The 12702-nt window shown below is 44.6% G+C and overlaps 1 protein-coding gene across 1 annotated transcript in view; it reads right to left on the reverse strand.

The window, feature by feature from the left end:
- LOC146349938 (cystathionine beta-synthase-like) overlaps positions 1-12702 on the reverse strand; it is a 60614-nt gene that overhangs the window by 1670 nt on the left and 46242 nt on the right. The window contains exons 12-15 of the mRNA XM_084841734.1: positions 8857-8931; positions 7404-7538; positions 5750-5858; positions 4313-4397 (exon numbers count right to left, since the gene is read on the reverse strand). Of these exons, the coding sequence (XP_084697860.1) occupies positions 4313-4397; positions 5750-5858; positions 7404-7538; positions 8857-8931 (404 nt within the window). The remainder of the gene's footprint in view (positions 1-4312; positions 4398-5749; positions 5859-7403; positions 7539-8856; positions 8932-12702) is intronic.

The following is a 12702-nucleotide window of genomic DNA, read 5'->3' on the forward strand; positions in this document are numbered from 1 at the left end:
CCATAAGAACATGAGAAGAACCATGCCAGATCAGACCAAGGGTCCATCATTCCAGCATTTTGTTCATACAGTGGCCAACAAGCTGCCCACAGGAAACCATCAAGTAGGGCATGAGTGCAGCAGCACCTTCCTGCCAATGTTCCCTAGCAACTGGTGTACATATGCATACTGCTTCTGATACTGGAGGTAGCATATAGCCATCAGGACTAGTAGCCATCGATAGCCTTTTCCTCCAAGAATTTGTCCAATCCCCTTTTAAAGCCATCCAAATGGGTGGCCATCACTATGTCTTGTGGTAGCAAATGCCATAGTTTGACTACGTGCTGTGTGAAGAAGTACTTCTTTTTATCTGTCCTGAATCTCCCACCAGTCAGCTTCATGGGATGACCCCGGGTTCTAGTATTATGAGAAAGAGAGAAAAATGTCTCCTATCCACATTCTTCACAGCACACATAGTTTTGTATACCTCTAACATGTCTGCCCCCTTCATGGATCACTGCCTTGTTGTGGCGAAGGGGCTTGTGTAACTCAGTGAAGCCATAAGCTATGCCGTGCAGGGCCACCCAAGATGGACAGGTCATGGCGGAGAGTTCTGACAAAATGTGGTTCACTGGAGAAGGAAATGGCAACCCACTTCAGTATTCCTACCAAGAAAACCCCATGGAACGTATCACAAGGCTAAAAGAGATGACGCTGGAAGATGAGCCCCTCAGGTAGGAAGGTGTCCAATATACTACTGGGGAAGAGCAGAGGGAATTTCCAAGTAGCGCCAGAAAGAGTGAAGCGGCTGGGCCAAACCCGAAAGGACACTCAGCTGTGGATGTGTCTGGTGGTGAAAAGAAAATCCGATGCTGTAAAGAACAATATTGTTTAGGAACCTGGAACGTAAGATCAATGAATCAAGGTAAGCTGGAGGTGGTCAAACATGAGATGGCAAGACTGAACATCGACATCTTGGGAATCAGCGAACTAAAATGGACAGGCATGGGCGAATTTACTTCAGGTGACCATCATATCTACTACTGTGGGCAAGAATCCCTTAGAAGAAATGGAGTAGCACTCATAGTCAACAAAAGGGTGGGAAAAGCAGTACTGGGGTACAATCTTAAAAACGACAGAATGATCTCAGTACGAATCCAAGGCAAACCATTCAACATCACAGTAATTCAAGGCTATGCCCCAACCACTGATGCCGAAGAAGCTGAGGTAGATTGGTTCAATGAAGATCTACAACACCTTGTAGAACTAACACCCAAAAAAGATGTCCTCTTCATCATAGGGGATTGGAATGCTAAAGTAGGAAGTCCAGAAATCACTGGGATAACAGGCAAGCATGGCCTTGGTGTACAAAATGAAGCAGGACAAAGGCTAATAGAGTTTTGCCAAGAGAACACGCTGATCATAGCAAACACTCTTTTCCAACAGCACAAGAGATGACTCTACACATGGACATCACCAGATGGTCAATATCGAAATCAGATTGATTATGTCCTTTGCAGCCAAAGATGCAGAAGCTCTATACAGTCAGTAAAAACAAGACCCAGAGCTGACTGTGGCTCAGATCATGAGCTGCTTCTTGCAAAATTTCGGCTGAAATTGAAGAACGTAGGGAAAACCACTGAACCATTCAGGTATGACCTAAATCATATCCCTTATGAATATACAGTGGAGGTGAGGAATAGATTTCAGGGATTAGACCTGATAAACAGAGTGCCTGAGGAACTATGGACGGAGGTCCGTAACATTGTTCAGGAGGCAGCAACTAAATTCATCCCAAAGAAAAAGAAATGCAAGAAAGAAAAGTGGCTGTCTGATGAGGCTTTACAAGTAGCTGAGGAAAGAAGGGAAGTGAAGAGCAAGGGAGAAAGGGGAAGATATATCCAACTGAATGCAGAGTTCCAGAGAATAGCAAGGAGAGACAAGAAGGCCTTCTTAAATGAACAATGCAAAGAAATTGAGGAAAACAACCGAATGGGAAAGACTAGAGATCTCTCCAAGAAAATCGGAGATCTCAAGGGAACGTTTTGTGCAAAGACGGGCATGATAAAGGACAAAGAAGGCAGGGACCTAACAGAAGCAGATGAGATTAAGAAGAGGTGGAAAGAATACACAGAAGAACTATACAGGAAAGATCTGAATGTCCCTGATAGCCATGAGAGTGTGGTCACTGAACTTGAGCCGGACATCCTCGAGAGTGAAGTCAAGTGGGCCTTAGGAAGCATTACTAACAACAAAGCTAGCGGAGATGACAGTCTTCCAGCTGAGCTATTTAAAATCCTAGAAGATGATGCTGTTAAAGTGCTGCACTCAATATGCCAACAAATTTGGAACACTCAACAGTGGCCACAAGACTGGAAAAGGTCAGTTTACATTCCAATTCCAAAGAAGGGCAATGCCAAAGAGTGTTCAAACTACCGTACAATTGCGCTCATTTCACATGCCAGCAAGGTGATGCTCAAAATCCTACAAGCTAGGCTTCAGCAGTATGCGAACCAAGAACTACCGGAAGTACAAGCTGGGTTTCGAAGAGGCAGAGGAACTAGAGATCAAATCGCCAACTTGAGTTGGATCATGGAGAAAGCAAGAGAATGCCAGAAAAACGTTTATTTCTGCTTCATTGACTACGCTAAAGCCTTTGATTGTGTGGATCACAACAAACTGTGGCAAATCCTTAAAGAGATGGGGCTACCAGACCACCTTACCTGTCTCCTGAGAAACCTGTACGAGGGTCAAGAAGGAACAGTAAGAACCAGACATGGAACAACCGATTGGTTCAAAATTGGGAAAGGAGTACGACAAGGCTGCATATTGTCGCCCTGCTTATTTAACTTATATGCAGAGTACATCATGAGAAACGCCGGGTTGGATGAATCACAGGTCGGAATTCAGATTGCCGGGAGAATTATCAACAACCTCAGATATGTAGACGATACCACCCTAATGGCAGAAAGCGAAGAGGATCTAAACAGCCTCTTGTGGAGGGTGAAAGAGGAGAGTGCAAAAGCTGGTTTGAAACTCAACATTAAAAAAACTAAGATCATGGCATCTGGCCCCATCACTTCCTGGCATATAGAAGGGGAAGAAATGGAAGCAGTGACAGATTTTACTTTCTTGGGTTCCAAGATCACCGCACACGGTGACTGTAGCCATGAAATTAAAAGACGCTTGCTCCTGGGGAGGAAAGCTATGGCAAACCTAGACAGCATAGTAAGAAGCAGAGACATCACCTTGCCGACAAAGGTCTGTCTAATCAAAGCTATGGTTTTCCCAGTAGTAACGTATGGCTGTGAGAGCTGGACTACAAGGAAGGCCGAAGAATTGATGCTTTCGAACTGTGGTGCTGGAGAAGACTCTTACGAGTCCCCTGAAGGAGGTCAAACCAGTCCATACTAAAGGAAATCAACCCTGAGTGCTCATTGGAAGGACAGATACTGAAGCTGAAGCTCAAATTTTTCGGCCACCTAATGCGAAGAGAAAAGTCACTGGAAAAGACCCAGATGCTGGGAAAGACTGAAGGCAAAAGGAGAAGGGGACGGCAGAGGATGAGATGGCTAGATAGCATCACCGATGCAATGAATATGGACTCCCGCTCACGCTCCGGGAGAGAGCACAGGACAGGAAGGCCTGGTGTGCTATGGTCCACGGGGTCACAAAGAGTCGGACACGACTGAACGACTGAACAAACAAAAACATGTCTGCCCTCACTTGCATAGCCTGAACTTTGAGCATCATCCAAAGACAATGGATGGAAGACTTCTTAGAATTTAGACAAACAGAAACCCCCTTCAGAGGTAGAATGGGGCCGTGGGGCCATGCTGCTGTCCCTATCCCTGAGTCTTCATAGTGTATGTGCTCCCAATCTCCATGTGTAAGGCATGGATATCTTCAAAGGAAAGCCTACGCAAACAAAGCTCTACATGTGTAGGCTTTCCTTTGCAGGCATTGACATCCATGAATACTATAAGAGGTGAGTGTGACCTCGAGCAGGGCCAGCAGTGCAACCCTGCAGCCTCTTGTGTGACATCTGCCCCCCTCTACGGTTTCCTTGGGGGAGACAAATTGTGCAAGTGGGGCCTCATGGAGGGCTAGGAATGTTTGAGCTATACTCTAGTTCAGGGGTAGGCAACTTGGTCCCCTCACCCTGATGTTTTGAACTACATTTCCCACAATCCCTGACCATTGGCCATGCCAGATGGGGCTGTGTCAGGAGTTGTAGTCCCCCCGAATTAAGAGTACCAGGTTGCCTATCCCTACTCCAGTCTCTCATGAAAAAAATATTTTTTGTGTTGTTATTATTTTAAAGGCTACTTACATTGCTCCAGTTCATGCACAACAATGGCAAAGTGATTGTTTTCCAGGATTTGTGAAAGTTTCCCAAGGGTGTCATCCAGGCTAATCTGTAGAGAAATGCCAACCATAAAGCATTTCAGACTGTTACTAGCTATACTCTAGCAACCAGTTCACACATTCAAAATCTCTCCACATACAAGCAGCTCTGTTGCTGCAACCATGGGAGAAGTAAGGTATGAGCTAGATGCTCCATGCCAAGGAAATGTTGTTCCAAGGTCCTCTTGCATGAGACCCTTCCACCACACACATACACCCTTGGTAGATTTCTTGGGGGAGAGCAATTGTGCAAGTCAGCCTCAGCATGGAGGGCACAGCTCATATGGAACTGTGGCAACAGAACTGCCACAAGTGAGGCAAAATCCCCCAGCAGGACAACCTAGTCTGACCTACCCAGCATATGCACACTGTACTGTATTCACTCAACTCATATACCCCAAGTGTGTATTGTAGATAAACTCACTCAACCGTGCTTGCACTCTGTATACACAGCTCTTGCATGTTCCTATGTGACATGCAGTAGTCATTCTTGTAATCAGGCATGACATGAAAGGAACCCTTTCTTCACACTGAGTGTACTTCCAGGTGAGGCTTCTGCTCATGGACAGAATTCTAGAGGATATCATCTTCCATTTGTACCTCTTCTGTCTTTTCCTACCGCTTCTTCTGTCTTTTTTCTTACCAAAGACAGTCCATTGCCAGGGGAAAGAGGGAACTGCTGCAGAATGTCTTTTGACTGGTAGCACTGGGAGTCCTCTGTCTGGAAGCTTCCAGTAGTTGTCTTCCCACTGATAAGTGCAAGGATTGTGCCCAGTATAAGCAGCACCTGACTGAGAGCATCTCTATACCAGCCTAAAATCCTGCATTCAAAATAGGGCTTTCTGCTTCCATTTTAAATGCAGGGTCATGACAGGCTCCCTTTACACACACTCCTTTCCCCCTTTATCTGAGTCTTCCATATGCTTCATTATACAGCCACTAGATGGCGCTGTGGCTGAGCTCCTCTTATTACGGGTTTTCCTCTTTACATGGAGGGAAGTCAAGTGGAACTCAAGATCTGTAATTTGATAACTCATTATCTCTGATCTTTTAAAAAACGGAATAAAGGTCATTTAGTGCGGGAGATGCCCTGGACGACATCATCTAAAGGACCCACAAACCTCCATGAGTGAGCAATCTCAATAGCAGGATAAAAGCTCCTGTGAAGAAGCCCTGAATGTAGCAAATGTTGTTTTCTGCCTTCCTTCCATCCTCTCTGACATGTGCCTCCTTCTCCATCAGCTTCTGCTCTTGTTCCTTGTATCCCCACACCCTTGTCCTTTGCATTAGGCTCAACGGAGGTACCGAATACATAGTTTGGATGCTGCTTCACAGATCTGCCAAACATTGTAAGAGGAAATACCTTTGAAAACTGCTGGTAAATGACCTTCATGACTGGGTCTGAGAACTGGGCACTTCCTGCCAGGATTGAGGAGAGGATGTTGCTGAGAGTTACCATTCCCAAGATGAGGCTTTGAGAAAACACAGGGTTTTTACAGTCAGTGCTGTAACTTAGGGTGCTTCCAGAGGAGACTTTTATTATGCCATTGCCCTGCCTCACTCACAGAATGTTATGGGGCAGGGGTGGGGTGGGGGCACAGACATCGTTATCTTCAGTTCGTAGCCTCCTGTGTTTTCCCTCCACTTCTTCTGTCTTTTCTGTTACTGAAGAAAAAGGTGCAATCCTATGCATGTTTAGACAGAAAGAAGTTCTACAACTACCAGCATGCTCCAGCCAGCATGGGTGGCTGGGGCATGCTGGAAGTTACAGGACGTTTTCCTGTCTGAACATGCATAGGACTAGCACCCTGTGAAAGAAAAGATGGAGTAACTGCACATTGTCTTCTGCTTGCCAGCACTAGGACCCCTCCCTCTGGAAGCACCATTAGAAAATGTGAGATTAACTCAGATGAATTTTAATACCCAGGAGCACATACAGAGAAGACACATGTCAGGATGATGCAGGGGGAGTGGAGAAGTTCACTTTTTGCAAAATCAGCTGCTGCTCAAGAAACAGGCAGGGTTGCCAGCTCTTAAATTAGATCACTTCATATCCCTTATAATTCAACCTGACATACATGAATTTTATCAGCAGAAGCTTTTCCTATCGCTGATGGCATTGCTGGCTGGGGATGGTGGAAGTTGTAGTCCCACACATCTGGAGGGTGCCGGTTCAGGGAAGGCTAGTATAAGAGAGCATACTCCTGCCCTTTCCTGACAACTGGTATCTAGCAGTCAAATAAGGTGAAGAAAAGTCAGCCCCATTTTGTTGCCGTATACCAGCCTTCTCCAGCCTGGTACCCTCCATTTTTGGGGGGACTGGGACTTCCACCATTCCTGACCATTGGCCATACTGTCTGGGCCTGATAGGAGTTGAAGTCCAAAACATTTGGTGGGTACCAAGTTGGGAAGTCTTGAGGATGTGAACCTTGGGGGTGCCCTTCCTCCTCTCCTTTCTTCAAGGCAATGCGCAGACAGTTTTATATCCATTCAAACATTTAAATATATAGAGTTATATCTAGGGACGTGTGAATCCACCTGGGTCCAGTCTAGGGGATGTCTGTTGCAGGGAAATCCAGCCCTCTTGGGGCTCGACGGATTTCCCTGGAGCCCCCAGCCCAACTTCCTGATTTTGTCTAAATTTTCCCCTTTAAAAATGGCAAGGTACATCAACTGTGTAAGCAATTTGCATATCTTGGGCAAATTACAGCTGTAATTAGCATATTTTATGCAAACTGTGGTCATAAAGTGCTTATGCATAACTAAGCACTTTACAGCCATGATTTGTGTAAAATATGCTAATTACAGCCATAATTTGCCCAAAATACATAACCTGCACAGGCACTGGGCCTGTGATGGACTGGATATTTCAAGTATTAATTTAAAGATCTCCCTAATTATACAAATAACAGGCTATTCCTCATTAGAACTTTAGATCATTAGGATTGTGGAATACTCTGGAAGACTACTGATTGTAAAAAAAAGAAATAAAAGCATTTGGCTAATAAGAGTGTTACCCTGATTCAGCCACAACTGGTGCCTGGTCATATCTCTTCTCACGGAGGATTTCAATTGCCTTTTGACAGTTCACGCCTGGGAGAAGAGTCAGAGGGGCTAAGAGGTTCAGCTTCTGCACTTTGATATTCCACCACCTGGCAGACAAAAAGGACAGCAGGTGTTATGAACTCCCAGTGATCAGATTCTGCTCTGTCTTTTTCAAATGTTGTTCTACACACACAAAGCAAAAGAAGATGGAGGATGGAGGGCAAACTTGTCTTTCATTTCATTTCATTTCACTTCATTTCACTTCATTTCTTACATTTCTATACCACCTAAAAGCTAAAGCTCTCTGGGTATTTTACAAAGATTTAACCCCCCAAAATACAACATAATAAAACCATTTACATACAAAAATAACAAAAATATAAAACTATTGTACACAATCAACAATAAAAATCTCAAGACCTGTTAAAATCCTTATCATATGCTGTCAAATGCCAGGGAGTGGGTCTTAACCTGGTGCCGAAAAGATGACAATGTTGGCGCCTGGTGGACATCACTGAGGACAGCATTCCATAATCTGGGGTGGGGGGGCACCACTGAGAAGGCCTTCTCCCTTATTGCCATCCTCTGAACCTCCCTCAGAGGACGAATCTTTGGCATAAAGAGTTCAGTTCGAAATGACCCAATTTGTCCTTGGTCCAGCAAGTCATTTAGGGCGGATTCCTACATTACCTTTTAAAACATGGGCCCACTTCAAGGATGTTATAGTGGGACAAAAATATTCACCAAAATCTCTCTCTTTCATCTTTATTTGCATTTAATGTGCTTCCGTCGTGCATTAAAAACATGGTTGTTCAGGCAGGCATTTGGGGTGGGTTAGGGTATTTTAGAAAATGTTTTTATTGTGAATTTTATTGTTTTAAACTGTTTTATTGTATGTTGTACATCGCCCAGAGTGGCTGGGTGACAAGCCAGATGGGCGATTAATAAATTTAATAATAAATAAATAAATAATAAATAAATCCCTTATTGTCAGTTTCTATTTCTATTTTTTTGTGCACGTTTGTGTTCCTTTTTGTCCTCTCATTTGGGCAAGACTTCCAGTTTCTGAATGAAGCCTTATTTTCTCTAATCGTTTCCTTGACACTGTTCATTAATCATGCTGGTGACTTCTTAGACTTGGTGCTACCTTTCCATACCTGCAGCATACATCCTCCTCCTCGTTTATAAACTGCCCTTCATCCACAGAATCTCATGGTGGTGTACACAACATCAAAAGCAGACAACAAATCCAATATAAAAAACATACAACACACTAAAAAGCAAATTATATTCTAATTGAGTTTTTATTTTTGTGGTTTTGAGTGATCTCCAAGCACTTTGGAGGGATTTAACCCTCTTGAGATCCCCTTTTCAAATTCCTTTTTACCAGTTCCCTCATTTTAAAGAAGCGACTCTAAGCCATACCAAGGATGATGTTCTTGAATATCTTCTTTTAGAAATCCATTCTTGACCATCCATTTGTCATTCAAAAACTTAGACCTGGAGATAACGAAAAAGGCCGAGAAGTTGTGTTAGGTTTTGCTGTTTCATCCTAGTCCACCTTGCGTTGCATTTTCTAGCCTTCAGGCCATCCACAATCTTTAACATTAATTACTGATGGAATGCATATCGCATAGCTTAAAAGGAGGAAACTGGTTGTGTCATTGTTTACTAAGAGGCTGGCAGTAAAGCTGAAAAGAAAGATGTAAAAAGCAAAAGTGTGCCTGCTTATTATGTTGCATTGGTTAGGATGGTAGGCAGCCAGAAAGAAAGACATGCTCAAAGGCACAATCCTGGTATAATCAGAGGCATATTCCTATAGATTTGAATGAATCTGGATTGTACCTGAATTGGCAACAGCAGAAATGAAAAAGCTATAGATGGCTTTTGTGTGTGATTAAATTAAACGATCAAATGAAAAAGAAACGTGGGGTAACATCTAGCATCAGGCAAATAATTTTCTCTTCTTTGGGGCCTTTGAACATCATCTTAATACATTTATCATTTAAATACTGAAATTATTAACACTGTGGTCTCTGCTTTTATGGCAGTTGGGATGTATTGGGATGTATAAGTTAATTAGCTCTCTGTAGTCGGGCTACTTGCTGTATTCTGGTTTTGGGAACAGTGGAAAGCCAAAGAGTTCCCTGCTTCTCTGTAGGAAAAATGGGAATAGAAGGCACAAGAATGGAGGAAGGCCAACAGCAAAAGAGGCCTCATTAAAATTTGGGTAGACTGCAAATGCATGCAAGACCAGAAAGAGTAGCCATAGGGAAGCACGCCTGATCCTGGCAAGGCAAAAGAAAAGGGGCTGGAATAAGGAGAGCCATGCTGCAAATCCTTTTTCTTACATTGCTTCTCCCATTCTCTATGTTCAATGTGGCAATGAAACATAAATAAAAGATTTGATTTAGTGAACCACATTTGAAAGTGTGTTCATGCAGTCAGGGCCAGAAATATTGGAACAAGGATAACTGTTTTGGCAGTTGGCCTCTGTACACCACCACACTGAAGTTGAAAGGAAACACACGCAGATGGGAGCGAAGTCAGGACTTTCAGATGTAATTCAAGGGGTTTGACAAAAGTGGGGCACTAACCATTCAGGAAGGACAGCCAGTGGCATACACACACACACATCGTTGGTGGCTCATAAGTAATGGAACAAACCAACATCATTTCAAACCTAAAAAAAAAGGTAAAGGTGTCCCCAACCAGTCGTGTCCGACTCTAGGGTGCGGTGCTCATCCCCGTTTCTAAGCCGAAGAGCCAGCGCTGTCCGAAGACACTTCCGTGGTCATGTGGCCGGCATGACTGAACACCGAGGTGCACGGAATGCTGTTACCTTTCCCGCCGAAGCGGTACCTATTTATCTACTTGCAATTTCTTGCTTTCGAACTGCTAGGTTGGCAGAAGCTGGGACTGAAGACGGGAGCTCACTCCATCACGCAGCACTCGGGTCTCGAACCGCTGACCTGCCGACCTTCCAGTCTGCAGTACAGCATCTTAACCACTAAGCCACCGTGGCCCCCACTTCAAACTTAAGGGTCGCCTTTAATACCTGGATGAAAATCCTTTGCAGTCAATGACTGCCTGTAGTCTGGAACCCATGGACATGACCACATGCTGAGTTTCCTCCCTCAAGATGCTTTGCCAGGCCTTTACTGCAGCTGCCTTCAGCTGCTGCTTGTTTGTGGGTCTTTCTGCCTTCACTCTTGTCTTCAGTAAGTGAAAAGCATGCTCTACTGGGTTGAGATCAGGTGACTGACTTGGCCATTGAAGAACATCCCACTTCTTTGCCTTCAGAAACTCTTGGGTAGCTTTTGCTGTATGTTTTGGGTCATTATCTATCTGCAATATGAAGTGGCATCCTATTGGTGTGGCAGCATTCGGCTGAATCTGAGCAGAAAGTATAGCCCTATACACTTCGGAATTCGTCCTGCTGCTTTGATCAGCAGTCAGGTCATCAATAAACACCAGTGACCCGGTTCCATTGGCAGCCATACATGCCCATGCCATAACACTGCCTCCACCATGTTTGACAGATGATGTGGTATGCTTTGGATCATGAGCTTTTCCTCTCCTTCTCCATACTTTTCTCTTCCCATCTTTCTGGTACAAGTTAATCTTGGTTTCATCAGTCCAAAGAATCTTATTCCAGAACTGGGTAGGCTTTTTTAGGTGTTTGCTGGCAAAGGCTAATCTGGCTTGTCTGTTCTTGAGTGTTACTACTGGTTTGCACCTTGTTGTGAAGCCTCTGTATTTACATTCATAAAGCTGTCTCTTGACTGTAGATGTTGACAATGACATGCCTACCTCCTCAAGAGCATTCTTGACCTGGCCAGATGTTGTGAAAGGGTTCCTCTTCACCATGAGCAGAATTCTGCGGTCATCCACTTTAGTTGTCTTCTGTGGTCTTCCAGGCCTTTTGCTGTTGCTGAGCTTGCCAGTTAATTCCTTCTTTTTCAGGATGTTCCAAACTGTTGTGTTGGCCACTCCCAATGTTTTTGCTATCTCTCTGATGGGTTTATTTTGTTTCCTCAGCCTAATGATGGCCTCCTTCACTCGCATGGACACCTCTTTGGACCTCATGTTGGGGGTTCCAGTGAACAGCTCAGAACCACCTCCAGGCCTTTTATCTGCTTGATTGGTCATGGGGTAGCCAGGAAACAGGCCACACCTGGCCATGCAGCTGCTTGTCAGCCACTCGTTCCATTACTTATGAGCCACCAACGATGGGGGGGTGTATGCCACTGGCTGTCCTTCCTGAATGGTTAGTGCCCCACTTTTGTCAAGCCCCTTGAATTACAGCTGAAAGTCCTGACTTCGCTCCCATCTGGGTGTGTTTCCTTTCAACTTCAGTGTGGTGGTGTACAGAGGCCAACTGCCAAAACAGTTATCCTTGTTCCAATATTTCTGGCCCTGACTGTATACGAAGCCATGATGTTTAGGAAGGTAATGATTTTGGGTACACTTCTTGAGATGCTTGGGGCAGTGGGGGTGGGGGAAGATAATTTGCTGAAGGTGGATGCTAAGCCTGTTCTGAAATGTACTCTCCTTTAGGGCACAGTCCTGTCCATGTTTACCCATATTTTTCAGGTGATGTACACCGAGGCTAAGAGCTAAGCAATTCACTCAAGATCAGCCATGGCAGACATTTTTTTTTAACTTTGCATTTGCTATGGTTAAAACTATTGGGAGTTAGAAACCCTTGGGAATGTAGTGCAATCACCCAAAGATCTACGAACTACCTTCTGCTAGTCCATTTTCTAGAACACCTTGGCCTCAGTGTCTTTTTGTAAACATCTACTAAAATCAGCAACAGTTCATATGAAACACCAAGATAGGGCTGGCCCTACCATTGGGCAAAGTGAGGCAACTGCCTCAGGTGGCAGATGCTGGGTGAGGCAGTGGCAGGAGCCCTCCCCTGTTCCCCCAGAATCTTCTGAGCAAGCTTGCCCTATACTCTCTAAGCTAGCCTCTTGTCATCAGTGTGGTGGAGGGTGCTATCTTGTGGCTTGTGTTGAAGTAAATTCAGCTGTCAGTCTGCTTGGATCCTGTAAGTGGATTGGCTGAGTGGGTGGGTGGGAAGCTGGCTTGTCCTTCGCCTCAGTCAGAAAAATGTCTGGAGCTACTGTTGCCCCAAGACTCTGAGGGCTATAAAACATTTACAACACTTTCAGTGGAAGCTGGTGGCTCCGATGTCAGTGGGGTGATAAATCTGCTCCAGGTTTCAGTCAGAACAAGTTAGAACTCTGAAGGAGGTATCCAAGG

The sequence above is a fragment of the Heloderma suspectum genome, chromosome 3, assembly GCF_057233095.1.
Source record: "Heloderma suspectum isolate Gila_16-S chromosome 3, 16-S_ref, whole genome shotgun sequence".
Classification (NCBI taxonomy): domain Eukaryota; kingdom Metazoa; phylum Chordata; class Lepidosauria; order Squamata; family Helodermatidae; genus Heloderma; species Heloderma suspectum.